The following is a 27,558-nucleotide window of genomic DNA, read 5'->3' as shown; positions in this document are numbered from 1 at the left end:
GCTAAGACTGTATCTTGAATCATTCTCATAATTCTGGTCCAAACCTATTGAATCCCCAAAGTTTCCCCCTGGAAGATTCTTCGATTTTGTTCTAGCCAGATTTGTCATAGCAGAAAGGTAGGTCCAGCATACCAAACATCCTGTAAGAAGGGAGCCAAAGATGGAGGCCTCCCTAGGATCATCCAAAATTCTGCTAGGGAGGAGGCATGAATGCACAGGTATTTGCAAACACCCCACTAGAAATGCCATAGTTGTAGGGTGAAAGAACAACAAAAGTACAAATGTGAAGAGTCTTCCTTCTCACAACTATAGAGGACACACCTCAAAGGGTCGGAGAAACCTCTATTACGACTATTGTCCCAAGTCAAGCATCTATTTTAGACTAAAGTCCAAATAAAACAATTACATTTTGGCCAAGAAAACTTGTTTGAAACTTTCTTCCACCATGGAACCTCCCCCAACAAGTTGTTGGGAGAGCAACTCCTGATATCCAAAGGAAACAATGTACACACCCTTGGGATTAGGGGACCAGGCCAACACCTCATCACCCATAAGGGCACTACAGTTTTGGCCAAAAAGAATATACTGGAGCTCAGCATGCACCACTTCCAAATTGAAAATAGGCCATTCCTCTAGGTTCTTCCATCTTGCCTCCACCAACTGCCCCTGAAGGGAAAAGGACTTAAAGTCGCTCATCCTTGATCAACCAGCGCCACAAAACCTCTGGGCTAATATGCATAAATGAGGATATTGAACAACCATGGGAGGGTAACTATCCCAAGCATCATGCCAGAAAAGAGCCTCTAATTCACCCTTGCAAATCTAGAATAAACCACCCTTAATGAAAGCAACCCCTTTCTTAAGAGTATTCCAAATCATCGAACCTTTCCCATATAATAAGCTATATCGAGGGATATCTTTCTGGGGGATACCTGGAAAGTACTTCCGAGTCAAAATTCTAGCCCATACCTGGTCCTATTCCACACACCATCGCCAATACAACTTGGTAGCCAAAGCCGTACCAGCTAGCACTGATTGCCATAATCCAAGACCACCCAACTATTTTGGGCTATAAACAACCTCCCATTTGATAAGGCTCCACTTAGTTGAAGAAAGATTGCCAGCCCATAAAAATTGTCTTACTAAGGAATCCAGTTCCCTAACAAGGCTCATCGGCACCACCTGAACCATACTCCTATAGAGAGGAAGAGCCTGAACCACCAATTTTAGCAACTGGACCCGACCAACAAAGGATAGCCAGTGATGGGTCCAATGAGTAACTTTGTGACGAAACTTATCTAGAATAACCTGCCAGGATTCTCTAGACTGCCTACCACTTGAGATAGGAATCCCAAGGTAGATAGGAATCCCAAGGTAGAGCAAAGGAAGACTTCCAAATTGGAATTTGAGAATATGAGCAATTCTCCTCTTAATAGAAGGCAAAGTGTTGAAGAAAAAGATGGAAGACTTGCCCTCATTAATCAACTGACTTGAAGCAGCAAGATAAACATCCAACACCCTACATATATTAGAAGCCTCCTGAATGGTAGCCATGCCCATCAAAGCCGTATCGTCCACAAACTATAGGTGAGATTGCACAGGAAGGGATCCCCCCCATTGTCATCCCTAAATGAAGCCCTCTTCTACATTCTTTTTTATCAACTATCCCAAACCTTCCGCCAAAAGAACGAACAAGTAAGGAGAGAGGGGGTCGCCTTGCTGTAATCCCCGAGAGGCACCCAAAAGATCAGAGTGTTCCCCATTAATCAAAACTAAGAAGGAAGTTGAATTCACACAACCCATAACCCAACAGACCCATTCCTCCTCAAAACTAAGAGCTCCCAAAACCTTTTGGAGAAATGACCAATGAACCCTGTCGTATGCCTTAGCCATATCCAACTTGATGAACATAGCCTTATCTTTGGAGTTGGCCATAGAATGAATAGTCTTAATAGCCACAACCACTCCATCCAAGATCTGGCGACCCGTTACAAAGCCACTTTGTCCTTCAGAAATTAGCAATGGAAGCCACTTTTTTAACCTGTTAGCAATCAACTTAGATATCATTTTATAAATAACATTACAAAGAGAGATAGGGCAAAATTGGCTTATCCGGTCAACCCCTTCCCCCTTAGGGATGAGAGCAAGGAAGTTAGAGTTCAGGGCCCAAAGCATTTGCTTATTCTTCTGGGATTCTTGAACAACTGCCAATAAATCTATCTTGATAATATCCCAAAATTCCTAGAAGAACTCAATCGAAAAGCCATTAGGACCCGGAGCTTTACCTTTTTTCATCTGGAAAACAATCCTCTCTAACTCCTCCAAAGATATAACACTCATAAGATGCTCTTTCATTTCCAAGGAAACCAAGGAAGGAATACAAGAGAGGACCTAAGCCTCTTCAACCGAGTCCTCGTGCGATTCCTCCTTAAAGAAAGACTCAAAATACTGCACAACTTCACTGAAGATATCCTAAGAAGAAAAGAGAGCCTCCCCCCTATAATTCACCAAAGTTGATATGGAATTACCTTTTTGTTTGGCCTTCACCGAATTGAAGAAGAAAGTAGTATTCTTATCACCTTCTTGAAGCCATTCAATCTGAGCTTTTTCTTTCCAATAGATTTCCTCTCTCAGCTCCCACTCCTCCAAGGTTTTCAGAGCCCTAGCTTCCTCCTGCAACAAATACTCTAACACCCCATCCTCTCTAATCAATCTGGTAATATCATTCAACTCAGCCTGAGCCACATTTTTTGCTTGGAAAATATTTCCAAAGCAATACCTATTCCACCATTTGAGCTGATACTTAACATATTGTAGGAGCTTAGCAAAAATATACATTGCTGTACCAAAGGCAGGTCTGCCATCCTTCCACCACTTAGCCACACAACCATACAGGTCCGAGTCCCTCAACCACATGGGTTGAAATTTGAAGGGTGGCCACTAAGGTAACCGGTTAGAGGAAATAGTTAACTTAATGGGCCAGTGATCAGAACCTCTCCAATCTAATATCTTAGATCTGGAAGACCACAATCCACCCACCTAGTAACAGGAAACCATGAATCGATCTAATTGCTCAATGATGCAACTATCTCCCATCCTTCTATTATTCCAAGTGAATTGGCCATTGCTGGGCTTGATATCCATGAGATTAAGTGCCGAGATATTCTCCCGAAGAAGCACAGAGGAGGGCTCAAGTCTTGCAGTACCTCCTCATTTTTTAGATAGATCAAGAATATCATTAAAGTCTCCAACAATAATCCATGGCAAATAAAGAAATAGACCACGAACAAAATGAATATTATTCCATGTAAGAAGCTTACCTTGGAACTCAACAGGAGCATAGACATTAGAAAAAAGAACAGACTCACCCAATTTAGGGCATAGAGAGACCAAAGATAATGAGGACCTAAAGAATATCCACAACAGAGGTTGGATCTTCCGTGGGTTTTAGAAGCATGCCACAACCCCCAAAGATCCCTAAGCTCCAATGCATTGACATTGACCATTCTTCCACAATTTAGGTGCTATACTCATCATGCACTCAACATAAACCTTGGTATCCTAAAGAAAAAGAACATTAGGGGAATGATTTCTAACCAGTTCTCGAACAACTTTTTGTCTAGGGCCATTGTTCAAGCCCCTTACATTCCATGAAATAATGATCATTTCGGGGGAGTCAAAAAATTGGGAATCCAAGGTCTTGACAGATCCTGACTCCACCATAGTCTCCCTAATCATCTTAATCTTCTCTATGTCCTTCTTTCGACCACTTTTCCACTTTTCTTAGAAACCCCCTTCTTACCATCCTTCTGAAGAATACCCAGATGAGGAGACAACTTTCCATGCTTATCCATATCCGAAACTACATTCCGTGCAGGAAGAGTAGTGCCCTCTTCTCTCTATCCCAAATCAACATTTGATCCAAGAATCACCTAAGCCTCTGCCTGCCCATCAGTGACCATAGGCATGGTAGATTCCACTTGTGGAGCAGGGGGAGGACTGGACGTGACAATCTCTAGGTTGGACTCCGCAACAAATTGATCCACACTGGTAATTCCTAGATTAACTTCTTGTTGTCCCAATTCATCCAAAACCTCAAATTTGTTAAAAGTATCCTCCTCTTATCTCTCCATCAGAGTCCTCTTTTGTCCTCTATTATAATTATGAGCCTTGACCTGAACAAAACCCTCAGCATCCTTACCCTTGCCAGAAGCCAACTTCTTCCCTTTATTAGCACTAGGAATGTTATGAGGAGAAGGCGGAGGGTGCTGTTCCACTGTCTTGGCCTTCGAGCATCTACGCAGCAGGTGGCCATATTCATGACATAGGCGGCATCGAAAAGGAAGTGTCTCATAATCCAATTGCTGCACCTAAGAATGTGGACCCGCACACATTTCCACTACATCTAACAGTGGTCTAGTCAAATCAAGTTCCACACAAATTCAAGCAAAAGTCATAACCTTCTTACCAAGGGTTTGAGTTAAAGACCCCACTGGTTTTCCCAACATTGAAGCAAGCATATGAAGAACATCCTCCTGACAACACTCTATTGGAAATCTAGGTAACTGAACCTACATTCGAACCCGATTTAGAAGCTCCTTAGAAGGATTAAATCCTACATGCCATGGCTTAACAAATAGCCCAACCTGGTTGTAAAAATAGGATCTGCCCTCAAAAACCCTATTACGATCTACCATGCAGGTGAATGTGACCATGAAAAAGTTATTAGCAAGCAATGTGACCTCCATTTCGCCCTCTAGTTCCCACATTCTCCGAGCCCAATTTTTCAAAAATTGAAGGGATACTCTTAATCCCAAAAATTTGCAATACAACGAATGCTTTGAATAGTATTCAACATCCTCAACAATCATTTCATAAGGGATTACCAGTTTGGGTCTTTCTTTGCATCACTCAAGGCACCCGTTGATCTTCATGATCTGGGATCCACCCGGCAGACTTGATTATGTAGCTCCTGAACTTTGAGAAAAGAGGGCATTATTAAACACCCTTGCCCCTTGTTTTGATGGGTGCATATCCTTCCCATCATGCATAACTATGTCGGGTGAAGCCCTAAAAGGCTTACCTCGAGACATAACTTACCCACCGGCCTGGAGTGATCACGGTAGGGGACCACCATCCAGGCTCCACACAAAAATGACGACCACACTACCCGCTGAAAGTCGAACATCGAAGATCCACTGACATTAAAATACGTTATGCAAACAATACTTTCCCCCACGCAAACAAAAACTCACCCCCCCCTTAGACGCATGCCTAGGAATCACAGGAACCAGAATTCCCGTTTTGACTCCCATTTTAAATCTCATTTTTTGAAAATGAGGATTTCAACTAAAGTAAAATTTAATTGAATTTGACATCTGGATGCCCGTTTGGGGGCACCTATTTTTGCACAAATTTTTGAAATTTAATTTTTTTAAATGAGGGGGGGGGGGGGGGGGGGGGGGGGCGATTTTCCACTATTACTTGCTCATTACGTTTGGATTAACATATCTAAATTCTTTCGTCTTTCTTTTAATTTTTTCTTGAATTTTTATTTTGCAATGAACCTTGACATTTTTTGGCATGTGCGGAATTGGTATTATGAACAAATAATAATATTTCATTTGCAACATTAATAGAGCCGATATTATATTTAAAATATATTTGACAATGTTAGCTTCATTTAGAGTCCCCCGAAAAGTTTTGGCTACTGCAAAACAATGATTTACACAGACACCATCAAGTCTTTGTCATTAAAAGGAAAGTATCATTCACAGTAACAACCGCTTTCAGAGCATATTTACAAGCAAGTCACCTATGTCTATATTCCAATCACATTAAAAAACTCTTCTATTCACAAACAATTAACTCATAGAGGAAAAAGTAATCGTTTTACATTTAGCATTGTTACAGATTTGAAATTTATGCTCACTATTTTTGAATCTGATTATATCTTCTTCGGTTTGAATCAAACAATTTTAGAATACCATATTTAGAATATTTTTTTTTTTTGAGTTTGAACCAAATGGTCCCAAATTAAATTTTTAAAATCATAATCTGAACTCAAGTTTGAGAATTCCAAATCAAAATGCTAGAATTAAAATTGGGTAAAACCATAAGTCCCCGCCTAGAAAAGAAAATCTTTAGAATGTATAAAACCTAACTCCAATCAAACCTCTTTAAAAAAAAGAAACAAAACCAGGCTAAAGACGATGAATTTGGAAGGGGAAAACGTTCGGTTATCTCTCGGTTTGCGCGGTGGGTAACAAGAACATTTATTTTTCCCATGGAGCCATGTGAATGAAGACGAGACTAATTAGTGTAAGGCACCGCGGATCACAGCCTATGGTTTTCAACAGTTCATTTGGTCTTTTCCTTACTAGAAGAATTGAAAGGCAGGATTTGCGTCACACCGGTTTCTGGGCGGCACTTGTTTCTATTTCGCTTTGAAGGGAAGGGCAAACATGTCCGATAGGTATGCACTGTCTTTTAAATTTTGGATATTGCTTTCCATTTTTAATTTTTATCATCAACCATCTGTCTTCTCGGCGTGGAGAAATCTAAAAATTTAAAACCATGTTGGAATTTCTGCTTCGTTGTGGTAGCCTCACTCACTCGGTTAATTAGATTAAACGCAAGCTTGTCGTTTTTCGCTTTAGACTATTAATCCTCAATGTGCTTGTAAAAAGGACTATATTGAAGCGGGTTTAATCAGATTATTCAAGAATGTTCCCAACCTATGGTTCAGACTATTGAGATTATAAATTGGAATGTGAGGAAAATAACACAAACCATGCAACATCCCTTGCACAACATGGGCACCAGATGATCTGTATTTCAGCTTACTTCCCTTTACGTGGTACTGATTTTTATTATTCTGAATATGAATTTTCTTCAAAAAGAAAAAAAAAAAAAGGAAAAACAAAACGTTGGAGACTTTCATGAAAATTCTCTCATAACGTTATACAGAGCTCACATGCGAAATGGCCATTTCTTCAGATTGGATTATTGACTTCCTAGCATAATGTGAAATGATAATTGCGGATAGACAGGAAAGAAAAGAAATTTCTGGCGTAAAGCTGAAAGTAGTTCGAATGTAAAGATTGGCATTCCTGGATTTCGTGGGTTAGGAAAAATTGAGACATGGGCAAGGGTTCATAAGCTTTATAATTATTTTAACTTAAATTCATTGACCAGTTTATAAAACATGCAATTTGTATAGGTTGGCTTGCTGCAATTAGTCGGTGGCATGACATAACTTAGATCTATTTTCTCTCTTTAATGTACATGATAAAAGCGATGATCACTATATGGAGTCGATGAATTTGCATCTTATAAAGATACAAGACTTATTATATATAGTGTGAAATTTTTAGAGGCTTTTGCATGTGTGTTGCAGATCATATGGAAAATTCCTCTAAAGGTAAATAATTCAAGCAAGTGAACTTGGACATCATTGTTCTAGTACAACTTGAGTGGGCTTGATGGTGAAGGCATGTATTTGTACTTGGTGATGACTCAAATACAATCTTTACCTTTTTAACTTTGAAAGGGCTGGAAGGAATGCTGGTTAGCACTTTGAGAAGATTTTGAGGAATTTGAGCTGTTATTTTCTCATGGAAGGATAAGTGGGTTCTGGGGTACATATATATAGCTGAAGGACGAATTCAGCTTGTCACGATGACGGATGAATTGGGTAGCAGCGGTGTCTGACAAGATTAAAAGATGCATACTCTTTAGAGGAGGCATCGCAAAAAGGGCCAACTGATCTGTTTATTGTATCTTTGGTGCTTTTAGAGGGATAGTATGACACTCTACTTTAAAAGTGGAGGATGGTCTAAAGGAAGATGTGTTATAGTTGTCATTGCCTTTATATTTTTGCAAAATATGAATTGCCTTTGATCAGCATTTTGATTGTGAAACCCAAAAGCACTCCGGCAATTTCTTCCTAGGTAGCCTGCTTTGGAGGATCATATCTGCAAACTGGTTATTAGCTGTGTTATGGGGACGCGTCCCCTGGCTTTTTGCCTCGTACTCGTATCAGGTATGAAACGGGGACACGGGTACCGTTATTTTCTGTACCTTGTGCTGTTCTGAAACAAAATTTTTTGGCACTGTCTTCGAAATGCTATTTAAATCTGTGCAGGAGAAAGGCATATGAAATTCCGTACTGGGGACTGCATTCCCATCTCTCGACTCTACCTGATACACATTCCTGTCCTCTATTTTCTAGAATGGCGGCAGTTACAAAAAAGAGGCAAAAGTTGTTTAAAATATTTTTCTCTCACCTTCGCGCAGGCCCCACATGGACATTGGGGTATAATAAAAAATTCAAACCCTATTTTGGCTTCAAAAAACAAAAGGCTCAAGTCTTTTGTTCATTTGGAATTTTTTGCAAGTTGTGAAGAGGAAGAGAAAAACAGCAGCAGCAAGAGAGGAGTGCATTTTGGAGGTGCAAGAGGAGGTTTTGCCTTCATTTCTTCTTCAATCCAGGTATTTATTTTCTTTTCTTTTTATTTGATTCAAACTCTATTGTTATTTGTTGCCATTTTCATTTATTTTCATCACATGGAGAGGGCATGTTGAATGAAACATTGAAATAATTTTTTTTCCCCATAACTTGCAGCAGTATAATAGATTACAAGATCCAAAAACATGAGAAGTGAGGGTGAGGGAAGTAGTGATAGCATGGAAGTTGCCATGCAAGAAACTCAAATGTCAAGACAAAAAAAAAGACCTAAGGCAGTCATAAATGATTCTTCAGCTGATATAGATGTCCCAATAGAAGATGCAACAATTTTTAATCCATTTGAGTGCCCTTCCAAAGTCCTCAAAAGATATGCCAAAGGCCCATACAACCCTAAGAAACCTCTCCTACAATTTGCCACAAAAGTAGACAGCAATAAGTTAAAAAAATTCAGGGGGTAGTAGGGAATGGGAGTGTCATATATGCAACAAACATTATTTTGGGAGCTACACAAAGGTGTATTGTCATTTTTTATGAATAGGCTGGCAAGGGGTGAAAGGTTGCAAAAACGTTACAGCTGAAGAAAAACTTGAGGTCAGTAGGTTGCATGTGGAGGGGAGCCATTGAAAGCAGGGGGTCCAATAGGTAGAACACCCACACCCACTAGCACTACTGGCAAAGGGAAAGGGAAAGGCCAAGAGATATACAAATGTGGTTGAATTATTTAACATACAAGCAAAAGAGAAAGCTGAAGAGTCTATTTGCATATTTCTTTTTGCTCATGGTATACCATTCCATGTTTCTCGTTCCTCATTCTATAGACAAATTTTCTAAGTTATATATGCTACTAGTCCCTCATTTATACCACTAGGAGAGACTAAATTATGTAGCGCTATCCTTGATAAAAAGTACTCAAAAGTAAGTGTTTTGATGGAGGATACGAGACAAACACGGACGAGTGATGGATGCTCTATCATCATGGATGGGTGGACTGATATCAAACATTGACCACAGACCAATCTTATTGTCACTAGTATAACAAGGCCCTATTTTCTTAGAGCCATTGATTGTTCAAGAAAAAAAAAGGATGCATCTTTCCAATTTCATATTTTGAAGGATGCTATAGAAGAGGTAGGGTCTTTAAATGTTGTGCAAATAGTCACTAACACATTTTTGGACCCTGTGTTGTGTACATGCATTGAATAACACCTTGAAGGACATTGGAAAAATTGATTGGATAAAGGCTATAGCGTCCGAGGCTAGAGATGTGCAAATGCTTATTTGCGATCATCACACATCTCTTGCATTATTTAGGACATTTTCCAAGAAAGAATTCCTTAAGCCCGTGGACACTAGATATGCTAGCTACTTCATTTTGTTGGAGAGGATGCTTGAGGTTCAAGAGGCCTTACAATCTATGGCGGTCAATGTAGATTGGAATAGATGGAATGAATCAAGTACCTTAGATGGAAGAAGTGTGAAACGTAGAATCTTGGATGATAATTTGTGGACCACAATGAGGTAAGAATCTTAAATAATTGGTATTACTGATTTAATAAAAATATTTCTGATTTTAGCATTTGCTGATTTTTAAAAAATTATGATGTTTCTCACTTGTAATTTTCTTTTATTTGCAGATACATTTGCTCTTTCATTGACCCTATTGTGTAGGTCAAGCAAGTTATTAAAAACATGGAACCTACTGAGGAGTTCTATGAGGAGCATTTAAGCCTATTGTGATGAAAAGGTGGAACACTATTAACATCCCACTTCATATGGCAGCCTATGCAGTCAATCCTAAATGGTATACACCAAGGCCTGCGAGAGTGCCTCCATCTGCTGATAACGAGGGGGGTCTAATTTATATTTAAGTTTTAAGCTTTTAACAATTTAAGATTTGAATTTTTAATTTTTTAATATGGTTTTAAAATTTATTTGTAAAGTTTTTAAATTCTAACTTCTAAATTATTGTTTGTTCAATATAGTGAAGGAGGGCTTCTTCAAAGCCCTTTAAAAAATGTTTGATGGAGAGGATGCTACAAAAATTCAGGGGCAATGACTTGACTTTGCCAATCTTTGTTGTCTAACTTTTGGTAGACCAGAGGCGAAGACTGATATAGTTACATTAGCTCAAAGGGACCTGAGTGGATAGTGACATGACATGGTAAAGATGCACTTGAGCTGAAAGCTCTTGCTATTCGTCTTCTTTTGCATGTTGTGAGTTACGTTGTTGCAAAGAAGAATTGGTCTACATATAGCTTTATCAAATCAATCAAGAGGAACAACCTTACCTCTAGACAATCAAAGAAGCTTGTGGGTGTTTACAGTGTATTGCGACTAGAGGAGTGGCAGAGTCTTGAGTATCGGTTGACTCTAGCACTACATTGGGATGTTAATCCCAAGGATGCATTGCAGATTGATGAGGATGACACACATCTAGAGCTGCTTGGTGTTTTATTGGATGAGGACTCTCTACCTACCCCTACCAGTGATTCAGAGGGATAGGCTGATTTTGATTTAGATTCCTAGAGGACAACCATATTTGGCTTTCCGCTTTGTAGATACTCATATACATTATGGAGTTGGACATCTCATTTAGACTTTTGGTATTTACTTTATCATTATGTCATTTTGATTTCATGCATGATACATTGACACTTGGAGCTTTTGGGCATTTTTGTTATATGTATGCAATATTAGGATATATCATATATCATATATCATATTATCATTTGAATCTTGACAGTTCAATTTGCATGTATTGATCTTCCAAAATGTCTATGCTTCTATGGTGGATGGTTTATCAATGTTATGATATGAATATTTGTATTCTGTTTCTATATACCAAAAAACCTCCTATTTTTTAATTGCTGTCCCCTAAATTTTGGCTTCAACCCATATCCATACCATAAACATGTCCCCGTCCCTTAAAATGTCCCCATCCTAGAAACTACATGGAGCATAGGTTATTAGTCATGAAACGTTGCTTGGTAGACACATCAATGTGACATATGTGAGTGTTTGTGCACACTATCAAGTCCCCATGTGCAAATCTGACGTGTCTTCAAAATACTAATTAGGAGATTTGAGAAAAGGTTTGTTGTTTGCACATTGTTTGATCTATTGGAGTAGCCCTCTTCAGAGATCGACATTTCAAAATCAGATGATTTTCATGCCAAAACAATTGGTGCTTGCACTTGTCCACATATTAGTGTGTTCCTTTGCCCATTTTCAAGATTGCAACCCTTTGTTTCATATTTCTATAATACCAAATCCAAAGAAAATACAATTTATTGAAATCTGCAATCTGCATGCTATTTGTGCCTTGATCTTTAAATGGGCTAATTTTTAAAAATTCTAAGTCTTTTTCCGTTTTGTGTGTGAAAATATATTAAAATCCTAACTCTCATGCTTTCCTAGCCCCAAACACTAAATGTCACGTGTTTGTAGTCGCAAACCTTTAACTTTCCATATTTGTTTAACTTCAAACCTTAACTTTCCTCTTCAGAGATCAACATTTCAAAATCAGATGATTTTCATGCCAAAACAATTGGTGCCTACATTTGTCCATATCTTAATTTTTTCCTTTGCCCATTTTCAAGTCCCCAGCCCCTTGTTAAATATTTCTGTAACACCAAGTCCAAAGAAAATACAGTTTATTGAAATTTGCAATCTGCATGCTATCTGTGCCTTGATCTTTAAAGGGGCCAATTTTTTTAAAATTCTAAGTCTTTTGCGTTTTTGTGCGTGAAAATATATTAAAATCCTAACTTTCACGCTTTTGTAGCCCCAAACACTAACTATCATGTGTTTGGAGTCTCAAATCTTAACTTTCCACATTCTTTAACTCCAAACACTAACTTTTACATGTTTTTAACCTCAAAGCCCAACTTTTGCACTTTTCAAACCCCAAACTCAAACTCATGTCTTTTTGGTCAAATCTTTACTTTAACTATCACGTCTTTTTTGTTTTTACTCAAAACCTTATCTTTTGCATATTTTTAACCCCGAACCTAGTTTTTGCAACAATGGTTTCAAATTCTTAACTATTCTGGCTGTGGAATCTGCATTTCAAGAAACCTATAACTACCCCTCAGTAATTCTCATAGAATACATAGGTTTAGGCACAAAATGGATTGTTTGAAAAGGTTTACAAACTTAAAAGAAAGTGCAATTCACTGATTTAAAGTTGAACTCTATGAACTTCACCTCAAAAATTGTCTTCCTATGATATGCCATGATCACAACATAAGCACTGCATAAAGTTGTTGATGAAGAACGATGAATGCATTTGACGTATGCTTGCTAAAAAACAAAAAGAATTTGTGCAAGTTGTCAAAATTATTCTATTTAAAATAAGGAATTGATAAACAATAAAGTGATGGATCTGCTATATGTATATCGGAGTCAATGTATCCCAAAGTAATTTTCCCCAAAATCTATCAATCTTTCTTGCTAGTGAAATAAATATAGCATTCAACATTTGACTTGGCCAAGGATTTTAGAACGAAAGGTCCGGGACCTATATAGTAAAGGATTCAAAATCAATGGTTGCCTTATATCCATTTTGAAAGTGTGCTATGAGTTAGCTCAATGTTTTCTTTTGATAGTTATTGTTGATGATCAAGTGAAGTGGGTTATTAAGTAGAAATTTGAATATCTTTGTGAAATCATTAATAATGAGCCCTTCAAGGATTTTAAGGTTCTTTGCAAGATGAAGATTATTGTCCTTCAAGATATGCTGGACATTGCAACTTGGGATCTTATTGCAATCACCTGAAGAATGAAAACAAAAAAGACCTCCAACACATGCAGTTTAATTTATTTGGAGCCATGGACGTTGAGATGGAGAAAAGGTACAACTAGTTGGAGATTTCAGAGAAAAAGGAAGACACATTGCTCATTAAGACTAAATTGATGATGTCCTTAGTGTTTCTAGGTATTCTTGTCATAAAAAGTGATTTATGTTACTTGTTGTGGCTAAAGTTAGGCTTTTGACTTTTATTGGTTTGATAACTTCCATACTCTAACTTACTTAGTTACTAACCTAAAGTTAGTTATTGAAGGAGCCCATAAATACAAGGCAATTTGTAATGAAAGGGAGGACTTTTCGTAGTGGGGACACCATGGAGAATTTTTCAAAGATGCTTTTGGTTTCACGCCATGTAAAAAGAAGTTTTTGATTTTCTATATTCTCAGAAAGACAATGAAGATTGCATTTGGTTGTATGTCTTGAATGTATTTATGAGTTGTTTCTCTCAAATTTTCGTATGTCAAGTTGCGTATCTCTTTATGTAATGGTGAAATCCAATTGTTCTTCTAACTATTGTAATTGATGTGACAAAACATTTGCATTTCTTGGTATCTTGATGCGAGTGTGCTATAATAACTAATATTTTCTTATGTCAAGGTTTGTTATCCTTATTTTACTTTCTTTTCAATTGTGCTCAACCCCTTTGTAATCATCATCCATATGAATCTCAATTAGTATTTGTATGTCTATTGTTGGGGTTTATGTTATACATTTCCTTTAGTTTTGTCGTAATTTCAGATGAAAAGTACACAAAAATATCAAACACCCCTATCAAATGAGGGCATTAGCCCTCTCAAATGTAGAGGAAGATCACATTATTGAGTGATCTATCCAATTGTTGTGGGCAGTTTGTCACTCTACCATTGGGCTTTTTTCAAGAAATCCAAATTGACTAATTTGTTTACCAACACTATCAAGTCTGTCAAAGTGACCTTTCATCTTGATTACTATTTCACTTCCATTAATTGTCTTGTCAAATGGGTTGGTTCTTGTGATTCTCCTAATGTTAATATACTCCCTTGCTCAATTGTAAAACTCTAGGATTTAATGTAATATTTTTTTAAAAATCCAAAACCAAATAGGGTTTGCGGAGATTTGTTGATTGCATGTTCATGAAAGCTTGAAAGGTCAACTTTGACCATCAATATCTCGCACAAAAAATGGGATTGGACAAATCTGTTCGGTAGATGTTATTTTTGTACCTAAACAAACTAATCCCCTAGTTGTGGCTTCCTAGAGCATGATTTGGTATTTTTTCAAAGTATGAAGTTAGCAAGGTTTAGAGGGGTTTAGCCATATGTAATTTTTTGAACAGCTAAGAGACCTATTGTGAGCATTAAAATTCTATATCTTAGGCAACGTCGCACAAATCAACTTGGCAATGTAACTCTCACAACACTAATCAACATGTGTCATTTTTCGAGGCCAAGGGAGAGTGTTTGGTCAATTTCAAGGTGTTTCAGGAAGCCAGTGGGCTCGACTTAGCCACTATGTAGAGGTATCATAGATTGACTTTTAGTCGATAACACATTTTGTCTTTTGGCTTCAAATGCATGCAATTGCTATTGTAGAGAAGTTTTCGGTCAAGTGCTATCTGAACAAAATTAGTTGCCCTCTAAATTTGATTTAAAATTTCAAGTATTATTATTTAAATCATTAGTGATTTAATGATTTAAATAAAGATACATTTGATAATTAGTGAACAAGAAAGCATTGATATTATACTACCTTTTGGAAACTAATTTGAAGATTATCTAAGATTTTGGGGGAAAATTGAATAAAATATTTAAATCATATTTTAGAGGCGATTTAATATGTTTTATAATTGGCATTAATATTATATTAAAAGGCATTTGGATATAATACGACATGCAAAGAGATTTGAGATCTTGTTTTGTGGGGCCCTATTCTTTTTTTTCGTTACATGAGCTTTTTCATTAACAGATTGTGGGAAGTAAAAAAAGGCCCTACTAATACTTTTTTTTTTTCCAATGATATATGTAAAGGTTCTGCCAACTCAACAATTGAACTTTATCATTGGGTTAGTGAAAGCGTGAAACGACCCTAGTGAAGTTGAGAAAATCCAATGACGAGAGTTGAAATGCATTGACCAAGCTAGAAGGATGATATTGAAGTGAAGTTCACAAAAGTTGTTGTTGATTGTTGGCTTTAAAAAAGGGTTTCAATGATGCAATAGAACTCCAGAGATATATTTTTAGGGCATTATTTGTACAATAGAGGCTTGACAATTAGATTTTTTCAAGGTTACCGGAAAAGCCACTCCCCAACCCTAGACACGTGTATTGCCGTATCTGATAAGGATACGGATACGAAACGGCACAAATACGAGGGAAATTCGTTTCCACCCGTATTTTGAAATTCATCTTTTCCATACGCGTGCCAAAAACGTTGATTGCAACTTGCTAATTTTTTACAGCCGAATTTAGGGTAAAAAGCGAGTTCTCTGCCGTTACTGCCATTTTTCAAAGGAATTAAATGCCGCATTTGGAAACAGCAAATACATATTCTAAAAACAAATGAATCGAACTTCAGATTTAACGGGAAAAATCAGAGACCAAGTCATTATAAATAAATGCTTCAATGGATTAAATAATGAATTGCGAATCGATTTCTGGTGAACTTCTGTCTACGTGCGTCTCTGTCATTTCTCTGCGTGTGCGTCTCTGTGGTTTTCCGCTCAGGTAATGTTTATTTTTCTTTAAATTCGGTTTTATTTTTCATTTTTTCTAATGTTTGTCTAGTTTTATAATGAACAGGTTCTTTTTTTTCAATTTTCTATGGCGAGGTCAGCGAAAGTTTGAAGAAAGAAAGCTTACTGTCAATTTATTTTGTCGATTTGAAAATGTCGAATGAGTTAAACGAATGCACAATAATTAGGGCTTTGTCATCACATACAATGTATTTGTTCTTTACTTTACTTAATATTTACATTCTACTAATTAATCAATGAAAATATTATATTAGTATGTAGTTTAGAAATTTAAAATTAATATTAATATAATAATTACATTATATTATATGAAATTTAATTTAAAATTAGTTAAAAATATAAATTAAGTTAATATAGTAATTAGTTAATATAGTAATTAGTTATTAATATAATAATTTAAAATTAAATTTGAACTACATATTTTAAAATTAAATTAACTTAATATTTTATTTAGTTTTAAAATTAAGTTAAATTTAAAATCAAAATTAGAATTTTGCAATTACTAAATTTTAAATTAAATTTATCTTTATATTGTTATTTATTTTTGTTAAAATTTAATTATTTAAACTTTATAAAAATCATTAAATAACATGAATAATTATATAGATATTTTGACAAAATTAATTAATATTATAAGTATATTTAATTATTATTAAATTATAAAATAATTAAGATTCAAGTTTTAAAGTTATATTCTTGTAAAATTAAATTTGAAATAAGAATTATTTGATTTATATTTAAGCTAATCATTTTATAAATTATAATTTTAAATTTGTACTTTATAAAATCAATGTAAATTTATTTTTATTTCATAATTTTACTAATTTTTTAATTTTTTTCAGGGCACTAATCATGGCATCATCGTTAGGGTATGTCAGAGCATCAGAAAATGACAAGTGGATCAAACCAAATGCTAAATATCCATTATGGAAACATGTAACCATCATTGAAAAATTTCAAGGTGGCGGAGGTTTTAAATGGAGGTGTCATGAGTGTCTAATTGATTATAATGGTTCTTATACGAGGGTTCGTGGACACCTTTGTCACATAAAAGGTACAGGATGTGAAGTGTGCCTTGGTCCAAAGGTTGGACACCTTTGTCACATAAAAGGTACAGGATGTGAAGTGTGCCTTGGTCCAAAGGTTGATGGTCAACCAAGGAAGGGATTGTCATGTGAGAAGATTGCAAAGTATCAAAAAGAAGAGGAGGAAGCTAATAGTCAAGTTCAAAAGTCAACACAAAGGTCAAGTCTCAATAGACCTCCTTTGCATCCAACTTCAGGAACATCTGCTGGTGACAAGAGGCACAATTTAGGACCTCTTGAAAAGGCATTTAATTTGCAAAGTCGAGAGGATACAGATCAGAGTATTGCACGTTGTCTATATGCAAATGGAATTTCATTTAATGTGGTTCGCTCCCCATATTGGCAAGAGATGGTTAGGTCTATTAATGAAGCTCCAAAAGGATACAAAAGCCTAGGGTACGAGAAGGTCCGTACTACTCTTTTGATTAAAGAAAAAGATATTATTGATAAACAATTGCAAGTGCTCCGAGATTCATGGAAAATTTTAGGGGTTTCCATCATTTGTGATGGATGGAAGGATGCTAGAAATAGGCCACTAATCAATGTGGTTGCAATGAACCCAAAAGGGGCAATGTTTTTGAGAGTAGTGGAATGCAAGGCTGAAGAGAAAGATACACAGTTTATTGCTAACATTTTAATTGAAGCAATTGAATCTGTGGGGCCAGAAAATGTTGTTCAAGTGATCACAGATAATGCAAAAGTATGTAAAGCAGCCGGGTTGGTCGTGGAAGCAAGATATCCAAAAGTTCGGTGGACTCCTTGTTGTAGTTCATTCTTTGAATTTGATGCTACAAAAAATTGGCAAAATTCAATGGATACAAAAGATTTATGAAGAAGCCAAAGAAATTCAGATGTTTATTTGTAATCATCACATGTCACAGGCCATTTATAGACAATTTGCCAAGCTGGAGTTATTAAAGGTAAATTTCTTGTCTTAAAAATAAAAAATATTCAAATGTTTTTAAATTCAAATGTATTTATGATCTATATGTTTTTAAAAATATTTATTTATTTATTGAAGGTGGCTGAAACACGCTTTGCCACACACTGCATTGTTCTCAAAAGGCTGGAGTTATTAAAGGTAAATTTCTTGTCTTAAAAATTAAAACTATTCAAATGTTTTTAAATTCAAATGTATTTATGATCTATATGTTTTTAAAAATATATATTTTTTTTATTGAAGGTGGCTGAAACACGCTTTGCCACACACTACATTGTTCTTAAAAGGCCTGTTGATGTCAAACAAGCTTTGAAAAGTATGGTGATTAGTGACATTTGGGTAGTATGGAGACAATCACAAACAGACAGAGCAAATAATGTAAGGACATTAATTCTTGATGAGGATTGGTGGGCTCAAATAGATTATTTACTATCTTTCACTGAGCCAATATACACCCTCATTCGTCGGTGTGATACTGATAAGCCAATATTAGGTGACATCTATGATTGCATAGATACAATGGTGGAGAAAGTTAGAGATATTATTATAGCAAAAGAGCAAGATCCCTCTGAATTTTTTTATAAGCAAATATATGAGGTAATAAAAAAGAGATGGGATAAATGACAACTCCTTTGCAACTTTTGGCATATGCTTTAAACCCTAAGTACTATCATGCTGATATGTTAGCATTGCTAAATAGGACAACACCAAATAAGGATGTTGAGGTTGTTGAAGGATATAAATAAGCTTTCAAGAAAATGTTTACAGATCCTAGAGTTGCTGCAGAGATTCGAGATGAGTTTGGGACATTTGCTTCCTCTGATGGAACTTATGCAGACATTGATGCAATGGCAGATAAAAAAGAAATGAATCCTATAAAGTGGTGGAATTTCCACGGTGCCTTGACTACACATTTGCAAAAGCTAGCCATCAAACTTCTATCATAGGTCTGCTTTTATACTAATTATTCTAATAAGAATTATTTCTTATTTCAATTTTATTTGATTGTTTGTGTCTTTGTAAATTATAATATAAACACTTTTATTGCAGGTTTCTAGTTCTTCTGCATCTGAGAGGAATTGGAGTACATATGGCTTTATCCATTATGTGAAATGAAATAGGTTGGTAGCCAGCAAAGCAGAGGACCTTGTCTATGCGCATTCCAATCTTTGTCTATTGTCACATTCCTCCACAAACTACATCAAAGGACCCAATAAACTTTGGGATGAAGAACCAGAGATAAGTGACATTGATGTATCCATAAATGCATTGACACATCTCAACCTCAATTTTGAGAATTCTGACAAAGTTGGAGGCTCCTTAGGTGAATCGTCAACGGGTTCTGAGAATCTAGGTGGTGGTTGCACACGATCCAACTATCCTAGCTCTTTAGATAATCTTGATGATCTAGATCTCGAGTTTCAAGAGAACAGTGATGATATTTTTGATAGCATTGATTCAGCCAAACTATTAGTATTTATGTATTTGATTCTCGTTTTAATAATAAAACTATATCTAACTATAGTATTTTGGAATATGTCACAATTATGTGTTTATAATGCTTTGATTATAATGAAAATCTTCTTTAATGATTCAGAAAATTTGTTATATATATATATATAGAAGTGTTTTATGAATGTTGTATCCTGCTGTTCCCAAATGAGAGGTCCCAAAAAATAGGCGTACCCGTACCCAATACCGTACCTGTATCCGATATCGTATCCATGTCCATGCAACCTTGGATTTTTTAGCTCGGATGTGATACCATTGATCTGGTCAAAAGAAATGAATTGCAGCGATGTATCTTGGTTCAGTAATAAGTTGCCAATGGTGAAAGTATAGAACTTCCATTTACATCATATGTATTCGGCAACAATAGTAGCAACATGTGTGGATATTAAAAAAGAGCATGTTTGGAGAAAGTGGAGATTAAGATGAATGTGGGCTGGTCCTAATGCTGTGATTTCTGCATTTCCTTTCTTCCTTTGTTGGCTGCATTATTGCTAGGCGGCAACACCTATATTAATAGTTGTTCCTTTGTAATGACTTTATCCAAGGAAGAGGGAGCTTGTAGCAATGTTGTCTATGGGATCATTTTGTAGCAGTGAGTGTATTTTGAGGGTGCTATTTTTGGGAACACATTGAATGTTGACATCGAACCATTCCCAAGTGAGTGTGTTCGTGTAGTGACCATAAAGATGGCTTTGAGTAAGTCTCCACATAAGTAAGCATTATTACCTGTGTTGTATCATTTTATGTGGCTGTGCAATGATTGTGAAAGATAGTCATGGAAAAAATTGTGCATAACATTTCGATGACTTCATGTCCCTAGGAAGGGAATAAAGAGATTGTGTGTTCTATTAAATGATGGTTTTTTTTTGCTTGAAACTCTATATGGGGGCATGAACATAGGATACAATGTTTTGAGGGAACAATGAAGGCTACGGTTAAGGTCCATGCAACAAATTAGCACCTGCGTTTTGAGTAGATTATGGTGCCATAGAAAGGTTGCCTCCTTGTAAGGTCCATAACTTGGACTTCACTTAATTTACCCTAAACTTGCCAACTAGGGTTTGTCTTGTGCTTGGGAATGGCAAATTTGCAATGTTCCGCACTAGGAGGCCTCAGGCAATTAAGTTTCTTGCTAAATAATTTATCTGTCCCCACCTCTCTTCCATAGGCATTAGAGAGATTAAGAATAGAATTTTGTTAATGTTTTGCCTTGAAATAATGATAAACAAAAATAAGTAGAAGTAGAATAAAATAGGTACTTAAGTAAACAACTTCTTATCCTAGGAAAACCCTTCAACTTGAAGGGAAAAAAACGCAACAATGCCAGAAAAATATCTCTTATATCAATGTCATAAATGTTCAAGTACAATACTTTTCACTTGAAACTATATCTATAATGTCCCCATTGGTTGCCAGCATCAGAATTTCAAGGATTAGCCTAATATTGGATCCTTGTAGGCTAATGAGGATGGTTAGAGGGTCTTCTGAGGATTGATTCATCTCCAACATTCAGCAATTTATGAATTTGACCTTTGTTCGATGTCATTTGGACTCCATTTGTCATACTTACTATGTATAGTAATTCAAGGGTAATAGAGATGGACCCTTTCAAACAAGTATTTCAAGAAATATTAAAGTTCAAGTGACTTAAGTGATCTATTTAAATATTTTAATGTTATAAAGTTATAAAGTTACTTAAGTGACTAAAAGACGAAACAGTCTTTTATCCCACATTGCTAAGTTGTTCGAGCCTCTTCTCATTTCGAAGTTATAAAGGAAAGCATTTGCATTGGGATTGTTACCACAAATATATGTTATTTACTAAAATCCTAAGAGTTGCTTAAATTTGACTGGATATTTCCTAAGGACGAAACCCCTTGAGAAAAAGAGTGAGACTAGACGCAAACCTAGCATCTCACATTGCACTTTGTAATCGAGATTCCAAATTGATGCATTGAAGGCTTATGAGAAGTAGAAGTTCAGTGGCAGAAATACAGGTGATTGAAGATATTTCTAGGTAATTAGCACGTATAGGTCAGTAATTGGTATTTTGGAGGTTTATGAGAGATTGAAGCTTGGATGACAAACAAGTGTGCAGTCATTCCATAGCCATAGCCGAGGAAGGAGAGGTTAACGTGGGCTGTGAAACCTATAGTTTGGACTTACTAGAAGTCGGATCACCTACAACTAGGCACGTTATAATCCAACAGCCATATATCGTAGCCTGCAGGGAGTATAATATTCTGTAGGTTTATCAGATGGTAGATTGAACATGGCAGCTGCACCTTCATCACAGGCCCAGGTGGCACACTAAGTCTGAATTCGGTAGATAGGATGAACGTAGAGTGTTTGGGTGTTGGCAATTTTGGAGTTGAGATCATTGGAGGCAGTAAACAGCAGTACAAATTTCCCGGTATATGCGATTTGACCAGGTTCCAATTATTACTCATTGTGTTTGAAAGCTTGTGTTAGTAATATAAACATAATTAGTACGTTGGAAATTCATTCAGTAGTTATTCCTCTATGTTTCAAGATTGTTAGAATATTGTATAAGGTCTACTGTAGTGGAGTATATATTTTCAGAACTGTTATTTCTTGAGTTTTCATATTGTTTGCACATTCCTTTGGTCTCATTACTATATTCCTATGAGTCGGATTTCTTACAGCAGTATCCAAGCTTAAGACATGGGTTACATTCCAACTGTTTGACAAAATATTTCTAACCCAAACTTGATTTCCTATCAGAACAAGCAGGGATTATTACAATATCATTCCTCAAGCCAATCATCTATATATTGAATAGAGAGACTCTTCATATCATAACTGGAGGTCTCTTTAGTTTCGAAATGCGAGCCTCTGTATATTTCAAACACAACTCTTCGAATATGCATGTCTATTCATATAATAAAATGTCAATTATTTAGAGTATGACAAAAATAGCATTATTAATATCTTCTCTAGCTATTGATGCAATACAGACATATTGGTCCAATTTCAACATATAGCAAAATTAGAGATAAAGCTCTCTATCACAACTACAATCTTCAACACTCCCTCTTAGCAAGAGAGAGATCTTAGTATGGAAGACACACACATAGCTGCAACCAAAGATGTTAATAATAAATTCTCATCACATAGATTCTCATTAAAACATTGTTATCTCAACATAACATTATTCATCGTAGTCACTTCATAGTAGCATAAAATCAAAGTCGTGGAGTCACACACATGACTTCCACCATGTCTACTCGCATAGGGTGGATCCACCATACCTACTCACTTAGACTTCTCCTAGAAAAGAACGGATTTTCATTTTGCCTACTCGCAAAGGGTGAAATGAAGAGTTCCACCTCAGAATTCTCCATAGAAGAATGCATTTCCACCATGCCTACTCGCAAAGGGTGGATCTATTGTACCTACTCATAGAGGGTGAAACAAGGGATCTCCCCTCGAACTTTTCTCACAAAGAAGAACTCATTAAAGCACATAAAGATCATCTGAATGCTAAGATTCCCTCTCAGCCAACACTCCATCCTAAGCTGACAACAAACTCACAGTTTGACTCAAACAACTAATCAAGCAAAGAGTTTTTGCATTCTCCCTTTGCCACACAAGATCCCTCTACAGCGGAATGGACTCTCTATGAATATCATTTCTTCTTCTTAAATGAAGATATGTATGATGACTGCAAGCAACACCCCCAAGTTCATTTCTATAGTTTGCATAATCTTTCATCATTTCATTGCATCTCGATTTGTCCTGTAACCAAGAAAGATTAAAAATATCTCAAAAAATTAATACGTAATGAAGAGAAATATAGCATACACTATTCTTGATAATATAACAAAAAATCATGATTTGTACTCAAAGTATATTTATAGAATGCTTATCTCTTTCTAGTCCAATATGTTTTGATACAATGATCTTGATGTTTTCTTCATATCCGATGCGACTGTAGTCAGAATAATTAATAAATAATAGAAACAGTGGCCTTTGTTACTTCGGTCTATCCGTGGTTGTACACCAACTCCAGCAGGTAAATCCCAACTTCTACAAATATCTTCACGAAATGCTGGAATGTGCACTCTCCTGCACACAATCTACAAACCCAGAACTTCCTCTATAAGTTGATCACTAAAATAACTACCCAACTACATTCACAAAGCGATGTTGTTGATAAGACATTATGACTATTGACTATATCTTAAACTCCACCACTCTGAAAAAGTGGCAAATGATTTATTTAAATGCGCAAGACTCAAGCCCCTCAAATTTCATTGGCTTAGGTTAGCAAATCTTTGAGCATAAAACATTTTGATCAGAATATTCCCTAAAAGATGTTGTTGGTTTCCAAAACCGCAGATTGGAATCTTAGGAGCCTTGCCTACTCGATGCTGGGATATCCAACCGGTTAAGACCAACTTGTCGGGATCGATCGATGCGATCCAAATCCCCTGTGCTTCTGGCGTTGCAAAACTGAGGTTGGTGTACCCGATCTTGAACAGAACACTTAGATCGAAGATGCTTATAGCAGATAAATTAGAATGTGAATACAACAAAAGCTTTTCAAAACGACAAGAATTATAAAAAGCTTTTATCTTGCAAATTATGAATTAAAAGTAAATAAATGTATGAATGTTTTTGAAATAAGGATAAGTATGAATTAATGCAACAAATGAATATATTAATTCTTCAAAGGGAAAGATATGGAATAATTGCCAGCATATGGATTACGAATCAAGAGTAAAAGGCCAGTGCTTAATTACATGGGCAATCAGAGTCAATATTATAAGTTGAAACATACAACTTTATAAAGTTCAATATACTTAAACTATAAACAATTTTAACAATTCAGATGTGATGCGTCAATTATATAAACGCAATTTTAAATTAGTCTAAGATGCACTTTAACTCGTGTGATATGGAGACAAACTAGGCATAAATATGGAAACAATTAAATATTCCACAATATCTATGTTTATCAAATTTAAAATGCAATAACGACCTAGTCCACTTATCCGAATATTAAAATATTTATAGAAATTAAATTTTTTTTTTAAAGGACACAATTTAATAATAAATCAAAACTCTAATGCAAATAAATTAAAATAAATATTTCATACTGATCCAGATTTAAAATCGTACTTGAGACACTCCTTAGGGATGATCCATTCAATACAGTTTGACTCCAGAATCGCACAAGAATTTATTCGATAATCCACCATCCACAGGTGTAGTTCAAAAAATCATTTCTTTATCAATAAAAGAATAAAAATATATCATTGAGCATAGGATAGGTAAAATTTTAAAATATAAAAAATGAATATTGTCCCTCGTTTTGATTTTTACATCTATTTACAACCAAATAAAAAAGTTGGAAAGGTTACCCAAACCATCGTGTCCCTTCATAAAACAATTATTCCTATGTCAAATTTACTAATACTATTTTATTAAGGTAGAAGATAATCTGCAGTTATGCTTCAATTCCTCACTCTATAAACCGTGAAGACATTAGTGATTTGGTGTTTTCATATCTGCATAGGCTAGTCTTTATTCTCATCGAATATCTTCTTAGACCTACAGCAAATACGGTGCATCTGTAGATGATTGTTCTTGAATTGGGAGGCCAGGCTGGGCATCGTTTCAAATGATTATATATCTTCTAAACCTTCTGGCTTCTCCGATTTGCGGCACATATGCAAATCAAATTCCTTAAGCGAAATTAACTCTAAGACTTGGAAAGCTGCATAATTCTGGACTGTCATATATACGGAATGCCTTAAGTGATATGATACTTTCAAATCCCTCTACTTTCTTCACCTTGCTGCCTGTCAAGCTACCTATCAGTACAAAGGTTCATAGAGACACTAACTGTGCAAAACATGGAAGGCACTCTAACTCCCCAGATCCATATATTCACAGATGCTGAAGCTTCCTCAGGTCACGGACACCTCCTATGTCATTGAGGACATCACAGCTTTCAACTTCTATTGTCTTTAATATTGCCGGCAGGGTTTCGAACTCCTTCAATACATAGCGTCTCAAAGAACAAAAGTCTTAAGGAAAGGACAACAATTTCCACAAATTGATATTTTGGAAACATTCATGTGCTCTAGTTGTATCTCCTCGACCATGGACCTAGGCTCAAAACTAAGCTCCATGATTGGCATCCAAAATATTATCAGCTTTTTAAGATGGATCAATGTTTTCAAAAAGTACTTCAGTGCTGACCTCGCTATCCATAAAGCTGTTAAGAACTTAAGCTGCTCCATGGAATGTGGTAAATTTTCTTTTAACCAATGAACAAACAGGCTGCATCCAAGAACATCTCCTTCTCTTGTTTTGTTCTGCATTGATGTGCAAATAGTTTGTGCTGTTTGGATTCAAATCATTTGCATATACAATGTAACCTGTCTATGCTGCAGGGATAGCAAAGGGTCCTATACCAGCAAACATGTCGCAGATGATCTGCCTGGGCTGGAATTGTGTTACCAACCTCTTGTGTTCATGTTCTAATCTTGAGTTCCAGATGACTGCCATGGTTGTAGATGCAGTATTGAATACTTTCATGGCTCAAATTCCTTGCTCCCTCACTGGTGCAACTCGCTCAGAGATCATAACTGTGGATTTTTGGCTTCCATTTCTCCATATGGCAGTTAACCTTACCTCTCCCGTTAATAACTATTGGCCTCACAAAAATCATCAGGTACATTCAAAGATTTGAAGTTCAAATGAATGCGTTCACCTTTCTTCAGGGACAAATCAAGAAGTTAAAGTTTTACATTAATATTTGATGATGACATATATACCCCATGTGTGACCTGGAGAATCAAATTACTGGTTATCGACAATGGTATTTTATTCATGCTGCTTAATAATGTCTCCGGTAATCACTGCTCATAATGATATTTGCTTTCCATCAAAATCTGGAAACCATGCTTAGTACTGCAAGCTAGTATCGATACTTCTGTCCTGATGACCTTTATAACGTAAGGTAAGATCTGATGCCATAACTTTTTGTGTAAACATTAGTGCCTTGCTTTGTATTCCTGTATTTCTAATATTATATGACCAGTATTTACATCTGATCTCCATATATGAATAACAGACTTCAGGAACATCAACAATTAATTGCCAGAAGAATCTTAAACAAGGTCCACTTGTTACTCCACTCACTTGCACTATCTCTGACTGGTATTTACATCATTATTACCTTCATATCGACTGGTAGCAAAAGTCAGAAAGTATTACCGTTGATGCTCAGGATATACAACTATTCAAAGTTAGATATGCTACAAATCTCTCTCAGAAAACTTCTGTCTCTGGTTGCGATTTAAATTGTACCCATATGACATTATAGAGTGGATTCATGATCTAAGTAAGTCCTTCAATCCTGACTTTGCACAACATATGCTAAAATCTCCTTTGACTAATGAACAGGCCGGCTGCATCAGATTAACATTAGCACTTATCTTTTTGACTTCAATGTCTTATCAAAGAGCTCTCCATCTTTACATAACTCCATCAGTTTGTGAACACGATCGTCATCATCTTCAGATGCATTGCAGAAATGGATTTCAATCATGGAGTCTGATACATAAAATATGCCCAAATGGATGCCAAATTTTTTTGAATTTTAAGACTCCATCAGACGCAATGAATTCTTCACAGTATCAAAGATGAACACGCACAATTGGAAACTCTATATATTCACATGCTCAAGACTATATATTATTAAATGGTTTCCAGATACAAAATGTCTGACTGAACAAATGCCCTGCCATTTCACATACTAGCTGGCATGATGAATGATAAACTATCTCTGATAAATAAATGCTGCACACCATATGCAATCTAGGAAAATAACTTTTTGTGTAATCATCACACACAAAATAAAGTGGGCCTGTATGAATTTTTCAGTTTCATACCTGTCGACCAAGTCACAAGGTTCGAGTTCGACGACTATGAAATTCGGATGAAGTTCGACAAGTCCAAAAAATCCAAAAAAAT

General features: G+C 36.0%; 1 protein-coding gene across 1 annotated transcript in view; it reads left to right on the top strand.

Annotated features, from left to right (window-relative positions):
• Positions 1-6,222: 6,222 nt before the first annotated feature.
• LOC149578421 (zinc finger (CCCH-type/C3HC4-type RING finger) family protein) overlaps positions 6,223-27,558 on the top strand; it is a 99,061-nt gene continuing 77,725 nt past the window's right edge. Inside the window, exon 1 of the mRNA XM_089829036.1 lies at positions 6,223-6,475. Within this exon, the coding sequence (XP_089685162.1) occupies positions 6,465-6,475 (11 nt within the window). The 5' untranslated portion in view covers positions 6,223-6,464. The remainder of the gene's footprint in view (positions 6,476-27,558) is intronic.

Source organism: Cupressus sempervirens, chromosome 1, assembly GCF_028749045.1.
Source record: "Cupressus sempervirens isolate cs-2001-9-10 chromosome 1, ASM2874904v1, whole genome shotgun sequence".
NCBI lineage: Eukaryota > Viridiplantae > Streptophyta > Pinopsida > Cupressales > Cupressaceae > Cupressus > Cupressus sempervirens.
The sequence above is the reverse complement of the archived record's forward strand: the minus strand, read 5'-3'. Positions and strand labels throughout refer to the sequence as shown.